The 20826-nt window shown below is 39.2% G+C and overlaps 1 protein-coding gene across 3 annotated transcripts in view; it reads right to left on the minus strand.

The window, feature by feature from the left end:
- Positions 1-8230: 8230 nt before the first annotated feature.
- LOC147916185 (protein POLR1D) overlaps positions 8231-20826 on the minus strand; it is a 36066-nt gene continuing 23470 nt past the window's right edge. For 2 of the 3 annotated variants that reach the window (XM_087436258.1, XM_087436257.1), the window contains exon 3: positions 8231-10043. In XM_087436258.1, the coding sequence (XP_087292384.1) occupies positions 9776-10043 (268 nt within the window). In that variant the 3' untranslated portion in view covers positions 8231-9775. Of the gene's footprint in view, positions 10044-13619; positions 13687-20826 lie in introns of all 3 variants that reach the window. The other variant, XM_087436259.1, reaches the window with a different exon arrangement.

The raw sequence follows: 20826 nt of genomic DNA on the forward strand, positions 1-20826 counted from the left end.
GGCAGGAGGAGCTTCAGAGAGACAAAGGGGTAATCTTTCACTCCAGAGAAGTCCTTGGTCAATCTGACTTCTGGCTGTCAATGGCAGCTGGGGGCTGGTCATCTGGTGATTGCACCCTCCCCAAAGGCATTCTCTTTCTTCCACAAAACAAGCTCACAAATACTCAGACCTCTGAGTCACCCCTCAGGTTAAACAAGAAAACTTATTGAGTATCTGTAGTAACCCTCAGGTACCCAGCTTCAATTGTATGGACATATGATTTCATGTCTCTTGGGTAAAATACCTAGGAGTGGAATGGCTGGGTCACATGGTTGTCTCTTTCCCTGACTATACCCTGCTGTAAAACTCCACAAATTGTGGGATAATTGCTCTATTGTTTTCAACAATGCCCTGGGGCATAAATTGTCCCACAGACTAAACCAGCTTCTTTGAAGGAATAGTTCCTGAGGTCAGTGTTTGCTATTTGTTTTGACCTTGGAGGGTTACTCCCAGCTATCTTGTTCCCCAGGTGTCTCCTGCAAACTAGCAGTCCTTAGTTTAGCCTATATCTTCAACAAATCTGCAAGTATCCTCCCAATTGCCTTTCGCCACAACCTCCACTTTTTTTGAGTACACCTTTAGGCTTGAACTCCATGTTTTGTTGCAAATGAAGTCAGTTTCTTGGGGGGAAAAGATTATATATTTTATGGCCTGCTTCTTCTTCCAGACAAAATATCTGAGCCAGGGCTCTGGAGCTGGGGGTGGGGACAATGGTGTGCTTCTCTCTGAGTGACATCCCCACTTAAGGAGCTGAGCACAAGGTGAAGGGAAGACAACAGCCTCAGGTCTTCTTGGCTTGCCTCTCCTGGCATACTGCCTTATGAGCCAAAGCAAGGGCGATCAGGGACCCAGAATTTTCAGTGGCACTGTGCCCAAGGTAGAGCCTCTATCTCACCAGTGGGAACTAGCTGGGAGAAGGGAGCTTAACCTCTCAGTGAAACTTGCTCAGAACTTAGTCTCAGCAACAGGTAGTTGAGGATAGAATGAGAAATGCTGATGTCTTACTCCTCCTGGGAGAATAGCCCACTGACTGGGAGCTGGGGTAAAGTGAGCCCTTGTGTTCTTGGCTGCACCAGTCTGCACCGGAGTTTCTGTCTCTGTGAGCTGGGAGGGAGGATGGTGGGAATGGTCTTGGTTCAAAAACCACAGATTCTCACTGTAGTTACCAAATTTTTGTTGATCAAAAAATAGATGCTTCTTTATTTACTGTAGTCCCCTTATAACCATTTCTAGAGACTTTAAATAGTTATTTCTTAAACAATTTTCACTGGGGGAGCACCTTTTCAGAGTTTGTAAAAACCTGCTAGGTGTTTTTTTAATTGGGATTGCATTGGATTTATATACCTGTTTTAAGAGCATGATATCTTAAAAATGTTGAATCTTCCAATTCATGAACGTGGTATATCTCTCCGTTTATTTAGATCTTTAATTTCTCTCAGCCATGTTTTGAAATTTTCAGTGTACAGGTTTTGCATATCTTTTATCAGACTTATCCCCATTTATTTCACATTTTTGATATTATTTAAATTTTTTTAAATTTTATTTTCTGATTGTTTGTTGCTAGTATTAGTAAAACAATTAATTTTTGTATACTCACCTTGTATCCTGCCTCCTTGCTAAACTTGTTTAATAGTTCTGGTAGCTATTTATAGATACTACAGAATTTTTCTACATAGAAAAGCATGTCAACTGCAAATCAAGAAAGTTTTAATTTTTATATTTGGAAAATTTGTGGTCATTATTTCTTCAAATATTTTTTTCTACCCATCGCCATCTTTGAGACTTCCAATTATAAGTGTGTTTGGTCACTTTAATTTGTCTTGGAGCTCAGTGATGCTCTGGGGGTTTTTTTCCAGTCCTTTTTTTCTTTGTAGTTTACTTTGAATAGTTTCTATTGTTATGTCTTAACATTTATTAATCTTTTCTTTTATAATATCTAATCTGCCATTATCCCTTCCAATATATTTTTTTATTTCAGACGTTGTAGTTCTATCTCTATTTGATTTGGGTCTTTTTATATATTTTGTCTTTACTTTGTATGTTCATTCTTTCCTCTAGCTTCATGAACATATAGAATAATGTTTATTCTTCTTAGCTACTAATTCTATCATCTCTAACATCCCTAGGTCATTTTCTATTGATTAGTTTTTCTCTTCATGATGGCTTGTACTTTTCTGTTTCTTTGTATGTCTGAAAATTTTTGATTGGGTGACAGACAGTGTGAATTTTGCTTGATGGTGCTATTTGTTTTTGTATTTCTATAATCATTCTTGAACTTAGTTCTGGAATGCTGTTAAGTTGCTTGGAAATGATTTGATCCTCTTGGGTCTTGCCTTTAAACTTTGTTTGATGGATTCAGAGCACCATCTTGTCTAGGGCTAATTTTGCCCCACTGCTGAGGCAAAATCCTTCTAAATGCTCTGATGTCCTGTGAATTGTTAGGTTTTCCACTGTGGCTAGTGAAAACAGGCACTATTCCTGACTCTGTGACCTCTGAGGATTGTTCCACTTAAACTTTTCATGCGGTTCTTTCCTGGCCTCAGGTAGTTTCCTTAGACACATACACTGATTGGTATTCAGCTGAATATTTGACAGTGACCCTCTGCTGATCTCTGGCCTTCTATCTTTGTGTGGCTCCCTCCTCTTCAGTACTTTCCCTTGTGACTCTAGTTGCCTTAGCTTCTTCAGATTCCCAGTTCTGTTGTCTCAACTCTGAAGAAAATTTAAGCTCTGCCTGGTTTCCCCTCCCCTGTCCAGCAGCCTAGAAACTTTTTCCTTGCAGAGGCAACTGGCATCCCATTTGTTTTCTTTCACTCAGAGGTCATTGTTTTTTGTTGTCTACTCTCCAACATATTGAGAACTGTTCTTTCGCATATTTGTCTTTTTTTTTAAGTTGTTTCATATGGGAGGGTAAATCTGGTCCCTTGTACACTATCTTGGCCAGAAGCAGAAGTTCCCCTCAGTTTTTAATACATTAATTTCACAAGTTCTCTTTTACACGTGAGTACAACCCAAGATCCCCACCTCACCTTTATACAGGTAAACCAACTAATATATAAATAAACTTAAAATATAAGTTTTAAAAGTAATTCAAGTGCACATTTTTGTGAACAGGGATAGCTATAGCAAACCAGATAAAATGTATACTTGCAAAGAAAGGGAATGATAATATTCTTTCAGAGTTTTTAGTTCTTAGAATACCTGACACTAAAGTTTCCCTTATCAGTCTTCCCCTCTCCACATATATATGTCCATATCATTATACAAATATATTCATTGGCTATAATTATACCTTTCCAAGGATTGTAATTGTTCATCCTCATTGTAAGAGAAACCTCTGGGAGTTGGATAAGGTGAGTGGAAGGGAAGCAGGATCTTCTTACCAGGCAGCAACACACTTCAACTGTAAGCAAGAAAATGACATATGCATCATGCAGTTAATATTAGCCAAGTGATTTTCCAGTTCATACAAGTAGTCCTCAGGTTATTTGTCCTACATCATCATGCTATTCTTCAAGACTTAATGGTAGTCTTCACTCAGTCACAGATGCCACCAGGTAACCCCCTTTACCCTTCACACACTAAGGCTGCATTTGTTTCCTGCAGGGGGAAGTCTTGAGCCAAGGAGAGAATAGGCAGACTGGGGGGCTGGCCTGGTGGCGCAAGCAGTTAAGTGCGCGCGCTCTGCTGCGGCGGCCCGGGGTTCACTGGTTCAGATCCTGGGTGTGCACCGACGCACCGCTTGTCAAGCCATGCTGTGGCAGCGTCCCATATAAAGTAGAAGAAGATGGGCATGGATGTTAGCCCAGGGCCAGTCTTCCTCAGGAAAAAGAGAAGGATTGGCAGATGTTAGCTCAGGGCCTATCTTCCTCACAAAAAATAAAAAAAAGAATAGGCAGACTAAAACTAAAACCTGGACATAGCTCATTGACTACATAACACAATAGTTTGCGCCTCCTACCACTAAGAAAAAGTCAAAATGCTTGGTGGGATTCTTTGAATCTTGGAGGCAATACATGTCTAGAATGACACATTTGCCTAGAAATTAACCTTATGTCTGTTGTCTTGACATAATTTTAAATAGCATCCTTTTCACTTAAAAGTGTCGCAGCTTGGACAATAAATTACGTGGTGGACTACTCTATCATATTTGAGTGTACTTCTCTACCCATTTACTGAGAAATCTGTTAAGCTAGCAGGTCTGAGTGGTACCAAGAGCAAGAGAATGTTTTCTAGCTAGTTCAAGCTGCAATGGGGCTATCATCCTCAGGCCTTATGATCTAACAGATCCAATGATAACGCATCTGCAGCAGATGGAGATGATCTGTGGAGCTTGGGGCAAAATCATATGGGAGAGTGATAGTTCAGGTCATAGTGTTTGGGAGAACAGCCATACTTTCCTGGGCAAATAGCTAATCTCCTAATGAGAAAAGGCTTTTGTATTGTTACTGGGTCTGGCTAGAGACTAAACACCTGGTCATAGAGCACCAAGTGACAATTTGACCCAAACTGCCCATTATGAACTGGATGCCATCCAAAAGTCATACATTTGGGCATGTGAAGTAGCACTTCAATTTCAAATGAAGTATTACTATAAGATCAGGCTCAAGTAGGTCCTGAAGGCACAGGTAAGATTCATAGGCAAGTGGCTTAGACTTTCACTGCAGCTACTCTTGCTGCCCTGCCCCTCTCCTTCAACCCACCCCTCTGGCCTCATTACAAGTTTCCTCTGCTGCTCATAGGGACTGCTACAGCACCAAAGCCCCACTCAAGGGATTCACTGTTCTTACAACAAACCCCATCAGCTAAGAGTAGCTGGTCTTATAGAATGGTGGAATGGCCTTTTCAAGACTCATATATGATACCAGCTGGGAGATAACACCTTGTGAAGTTAGGATATCACTCTATAGAAAAACAGCCAATATATGGTATGGTTTGTCCCATAAGCAGAAAAAACTGGATCCAAGAATCAAGGGGTGAAAGTTGACGTGGTACCTATCACTATTACACACTATGAGCCACGTGTAAAATGTTGCTTCCTATCTGTGGCATAGGTGCTGCTTCTTTAGAGGTCTTATAATGAGAGACAGCATCTTCCACATGCTTCCTTCTGGTATTCACTTTTTTATTTTTCAAGAGAATGTACAAAAAGAAGATAAATGTATAAATCATATTCTCCCCTTCCCACTCCAGAGGCAACAATTGCTGTCAGTTTTTTTGTTTGTTTTTATATATTTCTTTAATTGACTTAGAAAGCTGAAAGTGTGAGTTCTAGGGTCGGCTTTAAAGTCTACATGGGCATGGCCATCTATCCAGTGAGCCTGCTCTTCCCAGCACCGGCTGGTTTTTTGAAAATTTACTCCTCTGTAATTTCGAGTAAACAGAGGCTTGTAATTGGACAGTATATAGTAGTTCATTTTGAGGGAACTTGAGTAATTAATTACTTGAGTAATTAATGAGAAAAAACAATTTAGGAAGGACAGGGGACCATCACTGAGGGCAGGCTATACATTTATCTGGTGGAGGACTATCTACCTCAGGTATTTCATAAGATACGTTATATCTGGAGTTTGTCTCACATAGGCAATGTTTGTAAGTTATAAAAACCAAAGTGAAAATTACAAGTCTAGATAGATGGGAGAAATCACTCATCTAATCAACTATTAATGATGCTCCCAAATCTGTGTTTTTTACTTGCCTTTTCATGATAACACCCAGGGCCTTTTACTGAGATTTATAGCATAGTAAACCAAATAAAAATTATCTATTTATAAAATTCCTCTGAGAGGTAGAGGTGTATATTTTCCTTGGATTATGGAATGTTATTTATGGTACCAATGAGGCCTTGACTCTAAGGCTTCTTAACTCCCAAATCTTGCTATTCTTGTGGATGGAAAAAAGGAGAGGTTAAATATGAAATAACCTAAAATATTTGCTTCACATGAGAGTTTAGTTTCCCCTAGATATTTTCCATCAGCTGATATTTTTCCATTTAAAAGAATGGTAAGAGTTTTTCTCTTGGATTTAGATGGCTGCCTAAACTGGCCCATAGGGAGACACTGCCCCACTGCAAATGTTCCTTGGATGGGCTTCTACATGCAGGTCTGTGGGAGTAAATTTTAACCAATAAAATGCATTGGTTATAAAAGTTCTTTAGGCTCTTAAATAGGGAATACTTGGGCCATATATGTATATAGACATCCCAGGCCTGTGTAAAGGAGATGAGTTTGGACCAAGTATGGCATAGGGTAGAGGAAAGAATATAGGTCTTTGATTCAGATAATCCTGGCTTCAGATAGCATTTCTGCCACTTCCTAGCTCTGTGACCTTGGGCAAACTTTTTAGCCTATCCTCAGTTTCCTTATTTGTAAAATGAAAGCAATAGCACCTTCTTCATAGGGTTGTGAAATGATTATATGGACACAGGTAAAAGGCCTATCAATCATAAATGTTCTCACCACACATACACAAAATGGTAACTGCGAGGTGATGGCTGTATTAACTTACCTTATTGTGGTAATCATTTTGCAATATACTTATATCAAATCATCACATTGTACACTTTAAACTTACACAATGTTACATGTCAAATATATCTCAATAAAGCTGGGGAAAAAAAGACTAACAATATTGGCCCATAGGTGATAGACAATAAATGTTATTGTCCACACAGGTTCAGTATAGCCTACCTTGTGGGGAAAATATTCATGGGTCTAACATTCATTAGGAAAGTGGTGAGGCTTCACTTTATCAAGAATTCACCTCATGTAATGTCTACTAAACAAGCACTGATTACCTACCAGATACTCTTTTTGATCCAAAGACAATGGCATGACCTCTAGGAGTGACAGATATTAATTATAATATAAAAATATAAGTGCCATGGTAAGTCACATCAATAATCAATGAAAGAATGATAAATTCTACCCAGTAGGTTTGAGGGGAAAGATCTGCCCCTTTCCCTCAAAAAAAAAAAAATCACAGGGAAATTCAAAACTCCATGGCCATCTTCCAGACTCAGACGTGAGGAAATGCTTTAGTACTCAGCCTACTCTGAGTAAAACTACCCACCCTGGCCCCCTCTCCCATCATGTATGTGCTGTTCAGAAAGACTAGCCACTAGCAGGTACTGGCTATGGCAGAGACCATAGCTCTTCATTTACATTTCTTAGAGAATATGTTTTCTAAAATGAGGTAAAACAGAAAATGAATTCTACTAAGTAACATTTGTGTTTCAGTCTTGCTGCTTTCTCCCAGAAGCATGAAATACAGTTCCTAGAACTTAGGGCTAAACATTTTGCACTTCTGTCTCTACTTGTTTCAAAATTAGAGATTCAGTTCAAACATCTTAGTTTGCAGATGAGGAAGATACAGTCCAGAAAAGTGACCCAGGTACGGCCCTGCAGCAAGCCAATAGCAGAGGCAGGACTAAGCGTCGACTTTTCTAACTTCTAGCCTGGGCTCCGTGACCTCTACATATAGTTATATTGGAGAGCAGAGAGTAACACTGAAGACAGCTCCAGCCTTGGTATGTCAACCACAGCAGTAGGAGGGAGCTGGCTGGTGTGTACCGTATCTTAGGACCAGTCCCTCCCTAACATCTACTGTGTAGACGTGGAATAAGAACGGATAGTTTGCTCTTGACATTTCTATAGAGGAAACCATGACTGCTCTTCATGAAAGTTTTAAAGATTCTAATAAAATTTTCAGAAGTGGAACTGTGGTTTTTAAAGGGAAAATAATTTTGTAGAACACTCATTCTTTAACACAATTATATAAGAAAGGCAAGTATGATTAGGCTACAGAGTTCCCCCCCCTTTTATTTTTTGTGAGAGCTTCCTTTACTTTTGAGTCTAACAATAAGCTCATTATAATCATCCTTTTTTTTTTTTTCTGTGAGGAAGATCAGCCCTGAGCTAACATCCAATGGCAATCCTCCTCTTTTTGCTGAGGAAGATTGGCCCTGTGCTAGCATCTGTGCCCATTTTCCTCTACCTTATATGGGACGCCGCCACAGCATGGCTTGACAAGTGGTGCGTCGGTGTGCACCCGGGATCCGAACCTGCAAACCCCGGGCTGCTGCAGCGGATGCCGCACCTGTAACCGCTGCGCCACCGGGCTGGCCCCTAATCATCCCCTTTTAAAGAACAGTGAACTTGCCAGTTTGCTCTAAATATGGAGCACATAGACAAATGGTTTAACTCAACTTTATTTTACTTAATTATAACAAGAATTTTAAAAAACCTCCACAACTCTATGCTATTTCTAACAAATATTTGAATACCAAACATTTCAAATGTAGCACAAATAAAACAGGCTAATGCATAACTAGATTTGTATAAAGTCATATGAACCAAAGTATTCCTTTTGTGTTTGAAAGGAACGCATGTTGTTACCTAGTGATAGGATGAGGCCCTGGGGTCTTGGGTGGGAGAAGGGCTGGATCAAGTGAGAAGGCCTCGGGTTTGTTACTCCTGAGCCTTTAGCTGAGAGCAGACTGAGGGTGTGGCAGAGCAGCTTGGTGAGGGGGAGCGATATACAGTCTACTCTGGTTTCTCTATAAACACCCCAAAAGCTAACTTTTTGGATATGCTCCTTTCTAGCTTTTAGAAAGGGCTTTTCTTGGCTGCCAGGAAGCAGGGAGCAGACTGCAGCAGAGCGATTATCTGGGAGCAGCCAGGCATAAGCTCAGACACTTCGGAAAACTGTGGGGGTTGGGGGCGTGTTGGGGGCCGGGGGGCAGAGAGACAGATTTTTCTTCTTCCTTTTGTGGACTGGGGAAGGGGGTGCTTGGTGACATTCTCCTGAGCATGAAAAGAATACAGGTTTGAAAGGTTTGTGACTGTATGTTAAAACAGATTCACACCGATATTGAAAAAACAAAAAAAGGCTTGTAAACACATTTTTATATTTAAAGTTAAGATTTCTGAAACAACTATACTAAGAGTGGTATCATAGGTCTTTAACTAAATAAGACATAGCATTGAAATAATTGTTAATTTTAACTTTTGAGGGTTCTTTTTAAAGTACCACTTAAAACTTACATATTCAAAAAAATTAAATATAGAAAAATTGTTCTATCTCAGGAATGAGTTTGAGAATGCACAAGGAAACAACAGAGCCAATTTTTTAACCTCTAGTTATTGATACGGAGCACTAAATTCAAAGCCATTTTGAGAATTTCCTACATTGTCCACCTAAAAGAAGACAAATGCAGAGCTATCAGAGTTTCCAGGTAAATTTCTAGCCCTTGGAGGGCTGCAACTTTTCATAAATATGGCTACTGACCAGATGATTTCCAAATTTTAACTTTGTCACTCAAAAATATAAAGTATGGGATTTACAAATATTTTATTTTTTGAGAAATGACCACAATTGCAGCACATCAAAAACAACGGAACTAGTTTTAACAATCTCTGAAAACTTTTAAGTTCTAGATTTATTTTGAAACCAACTTCCAAACAAAATAGAATACAAACAATACATATGTATACTATACTGCCAAAGTAGCTTAAACTTGCCAAGACATCTTCAGAGCAAGTCCCTTTGTACTCATTTCCTTGAAGAGTCTCTAGGTCATTTCTGCTTATCACAACAAAAGACCTACTGTAAAAATCACTCTTAGGTTTTGCTCTGCCAGCTCCAGGTTGTCCTCAATAACCTTCTCCGCACACCCCCCAGCCCCAGATGTAACAGCTCGTTGCGCAGGACAGTCGTGCTTAGTCTCTGTCCTGCCTCATCGCTTGTTTGACCGCTTCTCGTACTTCTCCTGGCGGCTCCGCTTCCTCGGCGGAGAACGACTGGCCGTGCCTCGAGCTGGGAAGCTGTGTTTGTAAGGGTGGCTTCTGTGCTTCTTCCGGTTTTCTTCCTTCTGGTTCTGGCTTTTCGCAGGTTCCTCACTGCCCTCTTTTTGTTCATGGTCTTGCTCTTTATGGGAGGGCAGTGTGTTCTTAATTGTGTTAATTAGAAATCTTTTATTTGTACCAGCAAGAGGACACTTCATCCTGGGGGAGGAGAGAAAACAATCACAAATCAAATACTGACTCCAAAGCTGAGCCCACTGATCACTGATCGTTGGCTAGTGCCAAAGAATTCTGTTTCCATAGGATCAAGTTTCTGCATCTGTTCAGCTTTCCTTGCATGCCACCTAGTGTAAACTCGGAGTACAAGGGGGAAGAATCAAGACTGAGAACTCCTGAGACGGCTGGCAGGACCTTATCTGAATACTGAATCCTTTCCTCTTTATCAGGACTTTCTTACTGTAATATCTGTACAGGTATTGACCACAACGCAAATTAACAGAATCATTTAACAATTTCTCCTTAAACAAAATGCCTGATTTGACTATATTGTGCATTTTGAGTTCACTTTATTGTGGCTTGCTTTTAATTACTAAAGAGTAAAAATTTAAGTCCCTCTCTGAGGAACAAAAAAAGTACATCCTGCTGTATCTTGAATACTGGAGCTAAATGATCTACTCCAGAAATAAAAACTGTCTAAAAAAATCCATAGAAATGCAATAATCACCTTTTAACTTTAAAAAAACCCTTATACTTTCTGTTTCAGGACTCTAGTCTGTGCTCTGTCGGGTGACACACACACATCCACCCTCTGGGTGAATGTCTGTGCAGTGTATATTTAAGTAGTTTTATGATTCAAGTTCATCCAGGAGGGAGGATCTAACTAATTAAATTGTTAATTAACATGCTGAGTTATATTACAGTATTTGTTTTATTTTTCAGATGTAGTAAATCTTTCATTTTGGAAAAGAAAACCCCACACAAGTGAAAACCTACATGTTTCTCAGCCTTGAGCCATCTGCCATATGATGGGCTATTTTACTGATTCCCAAAATCATGTTATTGAGAGTGGCTGGTATTAATCAAAAATGAATGTAGGATTCTATAATCTCCATCTTTATATCCAATTTTGCTTCAAAGAGAATCCCACAGAATACTTCAAAATGAACCCACCAGCACTCCACTGTGGTGGTTTTGTAGTCTAGTACTGTAGAACTGAAATATAAGCAGTCATCAGCCTAGTGTCACTTACATGGAGGTCAGATCACCTCAGGCAACCAGAATGGCATTGAATCTGGAAGTAAGAGGAGAAAAAATGAAAGAAAATGTCTCTTGCTGCAAATAATCAGCTCTTGAGCCCGCATGGACAGAGAGAATATCTGAGAAGAATCAAAGGTGGTGTAGACACCCAATGTGCTGTGCGTGATTAATGCTTGGCCAGGAAAAGTGACCGGGGAATGAACTAGAACAGGAAGAAAAGAAATGTAGAGAGAAAAGGACAATGGGGTGCAGGAGAAGCAGTGGGAACAGTTAGAGGTGGTGATGGCACTGGAGTTTTTTGTTTGCTTTTTTAGCACTGTAGTTTAGAAGCCACAGTGAATGAGATGAGGAACAAAGAAGAAAGCAATAAAAAAGAGCTAAGGAAAAACAGTTCTACAAGTACTGGGGGATGCAAGACTATTTAGCTCCCTGGAGCCCTATAGGGCTTCACTAAGCTTCTAGAAAAAGTATACCAGCATCATGTTACCTCAGTAGTCCCAAGGCAAAGCCATTTATTCCTCCTGGAGGTACACGAGCATTAGGACGCTCTGTGCAATGAGGAAGGCATGTGACGAGAGGGCAGGCCGGCTCTTATTCCAGTGCCTTTATAGGGTGTCACTGAATTCAGGCACTGATCTGGTGAAGAAACTTGAACCACTGCAGTTGCAAACTCAGCAAACATTCAGAAGAGTACTAGACACCAGTGTGTCACAAAACAGCACAACACTGCTAGCCTGCAGGAAAAAATGACCCTCTAATGCGGAATGGAAAAAGCTGAGAGTGCTCTTCTTTGCCAACTTGGCCCAGTGCTTACTGTAGGAGGAAAATCATTTTTATGAGTAAATGGACCACATATATCTCTTGGATATGGAAGGCTAGGAACAGTTGGTGAAAAACAGCCAGATACAGAAGAATTCAGGGGTATTTTCAACGGAGTGGGTCATCTCAGTGCTGGTGAAACTGGTCAGTACTTCTCTGCATTAAAAAAATGAGGAAGGTGATTATTGCCAGATGGGAAAATAATCCAGGATCTTAAAACAAAACCTTTGGTAACTCCCAGTGAATTCCATTGCATTTTGCTATCTTCCATACAAGCTTACCCAAGACAACAAAGGTCGTCTTCTGCTAGAGAACTGCAGAGTTCACACTGAGAGGGTGAGGGCTGTGTCAGAGGAGACGCTTCCCAGCTTCTAGCACCTAGTGTAACCCACTGACTCAACATAGTGACCAAAAGAGCTATTCAGAGAATGAGATGGTTTTCTATAATAAAGTCCACAAGAAAACTGGCCTTTACATCTCTCTTTAACATCAAAGAGGCAATTTTTAATGTTTGTTGTGCCTAGGATTCTATTCAAGGTGAAAAGTCAAGGATGGCTTGGAGAGAACTTGGTTTACTTGAGGTGGGACGTGGCGGGGCTTTGAAAGTGACTTTTCCTAAACATGCCAGGAAACATTTTAGAAATGATGGCAAGTGCTCATTCATACTCTATTAATAAATAAATAAGGCAGGGCAGTGAGATGGGGGGTAGTTGCAAGCAGATGTGAAAGTACACGTAGTAAATGATTCTGTATAAAGAAATTATAAAATCAGCACTGAATGTATCAAAGTCTAAGGAGAGTAACATCAATGCTGACGTTTGAGGAAATCATTGGAAAAGAGCTGCTCTGGCCTATAATGTGGTAATTAATTTTGCTGAATCTCACAGCCAGTTGTTTTATGGCTACGAACTCATACAACATGGTACGCTGGCTGAGCACACGTGCTCTGAAATCATACCATCTATCAGACTGAACATTAGGCATGTTATATAATTTCCCTGTTGCCTCTTACCTGTTAATGGGGATGATAATAGTGACTATCTTAAAGGGCTGCATGCAGATCAACTGAGAACATGTGAAGTGCTTAGAATACCTAATATATAACAAGTACTTAGTAAATGTTAGCTTTGGCACATATCCCATCTCTACTTCTTAATTAACTGTGTGACATGGGCAAGTTACTTGACTCCTCTGTGCATCAGGTTTCCCCATTTGTAAATGGGAGTAATAGAAGTATTTACCTTATAAGGCTACTGTGAGGATTTAATGAGATAATGCATTAAGCACTTAGCACAGTGCCTAGCATATAGTAAATCTTCAATAAATGTTACCTATGGGTTTATCATTTTTTATCCACAATTCCAAAATTTAAAAACCTTTGAAAATCAAGTTCTTTTTATGAACTCATTTGGCAGCAGAATCCAACCTAAGCTGACATTGGGCTAATTATCCTAGTCTGTATCCCACTTAGGATAAGCATTCATAGGTTTTTCTGAAGAAATGACAATGTGCTGAACAAGTACTACTGTGGTATTGGTAGTGCACACCATATATGCACCTTTCTAGAATGTGAAAATATCTAAATTTAGAAACTAATCTGGATCCAAGGGTTTTAAACAAGGGCTTGTGGATCAATATTGTTATTATTCACTCTCTCTTCATGAAAAAGAATATATATAGCACTCAAAGAAGTTAACATACCAGGGATTTTTCCACGACAGCAACTCAAGATAACACCCCAAAGTCTCAAATCACCTGGGATAAGAAGCTAATCAGGAATAGAGTAGAATATATTATGTTTCTCAATGAAAAAAAATATATTAAAAAAAGAGAAAAACCTGAGCCATCAAGAAAAAGTTAGAGACATTTTATAGAAATTTTTATAAAAATGATTAAAATTAAGAAGTTTTGGTACTTAAAATGGTTAGACTTCTGTATCTGAAAGTTTCACTTTCCAGGATATCTCAATTCTCCATTGATATCAGGGTCAATGGGCTACTAGGTGTTACCTCTGAGCTTATTGTTTGCATTTCCTAATGTTCTGTAAACTCTGTTCATAGATGGTCCTCAATATAAAACTAAAGGTTGAAGTAAGGAGGTCATCTCTAAGGTCCCTCTCAGTTTTAAGATTCTCTGCTCATGTTCTGTATGTTAATCCCTTAGAAAATTATTCTCTTCTCACTGATCACATTAGGAAATTACTTCATTTCATTGATCTCTGTCTTCTTGTTTCTCAGCTCTTTCTTAGTGTCATTTTTTTCTGTATTTGAGATGACATGATAAGCTAGGATTAGATACTTAACCATTCTAAAGCCTTTTTCCTATCAGCATTGAGGTAAAACGCAGAGCCCTGCAGTAAGGGCACAGACCATGACTGCTCGATTTGTCTGCACTGTCTATGGCACTGGCTGTGCCCAAAGATGTGCTGGGGTGGGGGACCAAGGAGGCCACAGCACAGGGCACCACTTTCCTGTCTATACTCTAACCCACACAATGTCGACTTTCTCACCCTGGCTAGTTATATTTATTTTTGGTTTTAGAAAGTTATACTAGCTCATGTGGGAAGAGGTGCTAACAGATTTAAGGTGCTAACAACATAAATGGATATAAAACTCTAAATGTAATGAGACTGGTTAAAACTGCTTTAGAAAGTAGCCACAACAGCACCATCAGACTCAAGATCCAGCATTCTTTCTATGTTACACCTTAAAAGTGAAGTGATTCCTCTCACTTTCCAAGCTTTCAGCCCGGAAGCTGTGATGAAGGTTTCTGCGTGCTACAGGACAGGCAGATTTCTAGAGACTCTGCCACTAGAGAGGCTAAGACAGATCGAGGCTAGGATTATAAGCTTTTCATCTTTTTTTTTGAGTAGGCACACTGTATAACATAATTTGCAAAAATAAAGCACTTTCTCCCTGTAGTTATCATACTTGACTTAGGAAAAACAGTAAACTTGAAAATAAACCTAGAAAACAGAAAGGGAAGATGAATGTAAGGGTTTTTTTCTTTGCTTATTTTAATACTTTTGTCTCTCTAGTGCTGAAGGATGGAGGTAGTAATATCTAGCATCCTACAGATGTAGACCTGCCACTTTTGATCTCTAAAATAGTTTTGTGAATATGACCCATTAAATAGTGACACATGATCACTAGCCAATAAGAATAATAACAGTGATGTTGATTAACATTTATGAAGCAATCACCATTTGCCATTATATTAGCAATGTTACCTCATTTCATTTCTCCAACCATCACCCATTTTACAGATGGACAAAAGGAGAAAAGCAACTTATCTAATATCCCAAGCTAGTAGGACATGGAGCCTGACACCAGCGTCCACCCTTCCAGCACCATCCCAGATGGGGCAGAGGAACAGAAGACAGACAGACACACTGCAGTATATCCAGATGGCCAATTACCAGAGCAGTTAGGGAAAGATCGCAGGGGAAAAGCCTGTCAGTCGAGGCTTCTTCGTCCGGGACAGGCACCAAGAAGCAGATCCGTATGTAGTGTCAAGTTGGCTAAGAACAGCTGGCCACTCACAAGCCCAGGAGAGTCACTGACACAGACAAGGACAAGGGCAAAGAACTTCCCGAACACACTTGACTTTGATATTTGTGAAGCACAATAGGCTGTGGGAAATTATGGCTCTTATTTTTATGGTTAGGGAAATAGAGGCCTTGGGATCATGAAAGCAAGGTTCCATGCAATACATTCCAATTCATTTCTTTATTCTACAGCCAAGCCCAGTCCCACACCAGCAAACAGCATTCATCTTCCATTCTGTACATATCTTTGCACTATCATGAATGTAAGTCTAAAATAACACCCGTAGAAAGAAGCATAACTACACTCCCAACACTCCATGAAACAAGGGTAATATTTTTAATCTTGGTGCTGCAGCTGATTACAACTCATTTTGTTGTATAAGGGTGCCACAACTACTATAACCACCTACGGTGCTATAGTTTATAATCTGGCAATCAAAAGCCCCAGAGTGTGGCCACTTGAGAAATTCTTTTATGGGGTTATATTCCCCATTACCAAACTGTTAATTACTCTGCATACAACAGTCCTGAGGCCCACTGTAGGTTTTCAATGCACTCTGTTTCCAACACTAATACCTAAAAGCAATGAAAAATAGTTGACATATATGTACATATATATTTATAATATTTATTTATTTTTAAAAATCTGAGAATCTTTCATATGTAAGGCATTATGCTAGGTCATTCAGCAAAGATAAATACCAAGCTATCTGTCTGTGTATTTCTGCTCTTTAGGAGACTACAAAGAGGAACAGAAGGTATGGGAAGATGAAGTTCAGAAGCAGGTATGTGAATAGATACTCAACCAATAGATATTCAATTCAATATGTGAATAGTGGTGTACTAGGATAGATGACAAGGCTATAACCCTTGGCCTCCTGCTCCCTTAACAGCACAAATCATTCATATAGTTATATGATCTAATGGTACCACATTCAGGGCTCTCTGATTCACTTTCATAACTGAATATGAAAGGAATGTGGGAAGCAGGGGCAGGAAGCACTGCCGTTTCTGTGTGCTAACAGACAATAATCCACAGAAGAGAGGTAGTCTACAATACAATGAGTATTAAGCTAGAGACAAGAAAGCAAAGTTCTAGTCCCATCAGCAATTAGCTAGCTGGGGCCTTAGGAAACCTCTTTGGGCCCCATGTTCTTAAACTATAAAGGCTTTGGATCTCTGTGGCCCTGAAATACTGCCAAGAGCCTCATCCTTGAGTCACTCAGAAATGAGAGCCCTTCCTTCCCTCCCCACTGGTTCTAGCACGCTGCATTTTGCTCACCTGCTCACTTGTACGTATCCACCAGTGGATTAACAACTTTAAGGCAAGGAGAGCGAGTCATCTTTACTGCTACCTGTGCCTGGCCTCTTAATATACCTACTGGTGTTCAGTAAATATTCAAATAAATTAAAAAACACATGCTTGGATAAAGGCTGAAGAAATTATTTGCTTTCCAATAATCAAAAGCTAATTATATAAAATGGAAGAACAATGTAGGTGATGTTCCTTCCCCCTTACCACCAGATTGACCCCAAGCCAAAACAGAAAAGCACCCAAAAATGTCATTCCCATTAAAACAACTGGGTTAATAAAACAAAGAATCATTTTCTGTCAAATTCAGTCTTTGAGACTTTTTTTACCAAAATACACACCTTTCCAAGTATAAAGCTGAGGTTCCCCCACAGGCACTAGACTCAAAAATTATATTCGGCTATAGATAAGCTGAAGTGAATGCGACCAGAATAAAAACAGCTTTGTAGACAACGAAACTGGGCAAATTTCTGAAATTTGTCCTTATAAATTCCTTTATATTGTCATATGGGCCAATATTTCAGCTTCTCTGAGGTCTCTGTCAAGAATAGCTTCTAAACAGATTCTTTCGCTAAAACACATCCAAGGAAGTATATAGCACCAAATGGTCTCTTTCTTTATAAAATAAAAAATGGCATCCCACTTGTATTTTCTTTAGTTCAGCAATCTCTTTCTGGCAACAGCTGAACTACTTCACTAAGATCTTTTTATGAAATATCTAAGAGGAAAAAACAATATCCCTCACTCTGGTTCTATTTTAAATTTTAAAGCAAATATAAAGATTTTCTAGATACTTAGAAAAACAGACCATGGCCCACTAGTAAGCACTAGATTGTGTACTCCTTTTAGATCTGTCCAAGGAGGTCCACTTGACAGGGATGGGTCTTGGGACTCCCGTGCTGGACACCTGGCTGCCTGAGTGCAGTGGAGCTGTCTGCCCCTGGAAGACGTGTGAGAACACTCTGAATTCTGCAGAGCACGTTGGTATCATGCTTTTTAATAAATAGGGATTAGCATAGTGGTGTTCAAATTTGTATGCACTTTAGAATCACCTGGGTATCTTTTTAAAACTCCAAAGCTCAGGTCATACCCCAAATCAATAATCTTTGATGGTGGGACACAGACATCTGGAAGCTCCCCAGATGATTCAAATGTGCTATTAAGTTTGGGAACAACTGGGTTAGTGGTTAAAAGTTTTTATTTACACACACACACATGCATTTATTTAAACAGATTGAAAACCAGGTGTTCTCCCAGGATGAGCACGACGGGGAAGATGTTCTTTGTCCCAGCACAAGGGAGCAGAAGCAAGTCATGGTTGCCCTTGGACCAGACCTCCTTTCATAACCCATACCTGTTGGGTGTGCGAGACCAAAACCTTCCTCAAGGAAAAGTACTTGTGCGACTGAGTTACAAGGTGAACTAGCTGGTTATTCAGATGTGAGTGAGCCTGTCACTTCAAGGAAAATAACTCACAGTAGTATTTACTGCCAGTGATAAAACTGGAGTTTTCCACTGAAAGATAATTAGATTTTTGGAAAACTGGGTACTTGACAGGTTCCCAACAATTAAAAGACTTTTCTGATGAGATTAGTGGTGATATTTACAAACGTGTTTTTATAATATTATATAATGAAATGAGTCAACATGTGGAAGATCTTCATAACTCAGTGAACCAATATTTTCCAGCTGACCAATGCATGATGTTACAAAATAATGCATGAGTCGAAAATCCAGTCAAAGTGCAAGGTAGACCAAGGGATTTTATTGTAATAGAATGTGAAAAATGCACATTATTAAAAAGAATGTTATGAAAATACTACTTGTTGAGGTTACTTGCAAAGTTTTGAAGTTACTTGCAGAGAATACCACAATTCTATGAAAAAGCTACTGAAATACTTCTATCTTTTCCAAATACATATTTGTGTGAAGTCCGATTTTCTTCATATACTTCAACCAAAATAACATATTACAACAGACTGACTGCAGAAGCAGATATGAAATTCTAGGTGTCTTTTAAGTCAGATGTTAAAGAGGTTTCCAAAAATATTAAACAATGCCACTCTATTCAACATATTTTTTTGCAAATATAGTTATTTTTATTAAAAAAATTATTTATCTTGGGGGCCGGTCCCATGGAGTAGTGGTTAAGTTCGGCACATTCCACTTTGGTGGCCCCGGTTCACGGGTTTGGATCCCAGGCGTGGAGGTACACCACTTGTCAGTCACGCTGTGGCAGTGACCCACATATAAAGTGGAGGAAGACTGGCATGGATGTTAGCTCAGGGCTAACCTTCCTCAAGAAAAAAAAAAATGAGGAAGACTGGCAGCAGATTTTAGCTCAAGGCTAATCTTCCTCCACACACACACACAAAAATTATTTATCTTAACATTTTATTATTTTTGGTTTTTTGTTTATTATTGTTATTTTAAAATGAATTAATAAATACATACTGTAAAAATTGCTCAATTTTAATTTCTAATACAGTAAATATTGATAGATATAACCCATATAAAAAAATTCTTTGGTGTCCTAAATAATTTTTAAAAGAATGTAAAGAATCCTAAAACCAAAAAGTTTGAGGATCGTTGTTATAAAACAATTGGAAAAAATAACCATGTCAGCAGGATTTCTTGTCCTGTAGACTAATGGGAACACACCCTGTTCTCCCAGGATCCACCTCTTATAAATCTGGAAAGTCTTACTTTGCCTGCCATCTTTTGTTCCCTTTTCAACATGTTTTTCCCTCCTTCATGGGAAGAGGCTGCTAGCTGTCCCCCAATATCCGTTCTTCCTTTCTTCTATAGTAAAAGAACCCCAGATATTTATCTGGCACATGACTGTCTGGGGAAAAAATAGACTAAATTCCTGACCTTGTAGCTAGGTGTAGACATCAAACTAAATTCTGGTCAGTGGATTTCAGGTAACAACGATGTACACAACTTCTGGGAAGTGTCCTTAAAGGGAGGGGACGTGCCTGGCTCTTTATCTTCTTCCTTTCTGCTAAGTGAAATATGGATTTAATGGCTGCTACTATATTAGACCACGTGGAAAAGAATCATACCCTCTGGTTGGGAGATATGGAAAAGTGGAAGAAACCTGGGTTCTCGATAACTTTGTGGAACTGCCAACCTAACCAGTAGGATATCAAAGAGTACATCAGTACTCCCACAAATCTCAAAAGGGCTTGTGCAAATGGTAACTCTCCTGGGGGGAAACAGAGCTGACATAGATAAACTAGTTCTTTTACTGTCAGAAAGTTCTACTAAGCCAATAAGTGGCACTAAGGTGGTCAGGACAAATGACTTCCATCTGGAGAGCTGCCTAGAAACAACTGATCCCCTTGAACACTCCTCACATCACAAGAACCTTGACTGATATTTTCTTATTCATTTGTCAAGTCATTTGAATTCATGCTTTAGCTCTATGCTGATTCTTTCACATACAGTATTAGATTGGACCAATGACTATTGTCAACCTGATCAAGGTCCTGTCTTACACCAAAAACAAAGCAGCCTGCTCCTAACAGAGTTTGTACTAATCTGATTCCCATTAGTAAAGGCAGCTTATTTCTGTAAAGGACAGAGGAGGGCTGGAAAGAAGATAAGAGCAGATTTAACTAACGTTTACTAGCTGACTGCTCCGTGCCAGGAGCCATGCTGAGGGTTTTCATAAATATTATCTCACCAAATTTTTACAACCCCCCTTCCAGGAGGTAGGTATTTTATTGAATCTAAGACGATTATATATGTTACATACAGATTGACTCACACCGGATTATTTCATTTTACTATATCATTTCATCCATAAATATATCAGAATGAATTTCCAAAAGATAATAGCTTTTAAAAGTAAAATAACAGCAATACCATTATCACATCTAAAAAAAAAATCAACATTAATTCCTTAATATCACCAAATACCCCCAATTGTTAGTTAGTTTGGATAAGGATCCTAACATGGTACACATTTTATTTGACATGTCTCAAATCTATTAATTCATAGGGTACTCCCCCTCTTTTCTCCTTGCAATTCGTTTGTTAAAAAA

Source organism: Ceratotherium simum, chromosome 10 (genome assembly GCF_057802395.1).
Source record: "Ceratotherium simum simum isolate JZ-2026a chromosome 10, ASM5780239v1, whole genome shotgun sequence".
Classification (NCBI taxonomy): domain Eukaryota; kingdom Metazoa; phylum Chordata; class Mammalia; order Perissodactyla; family Rhinocerotidae; genus Ceratotherium; species Ceratotherium simum.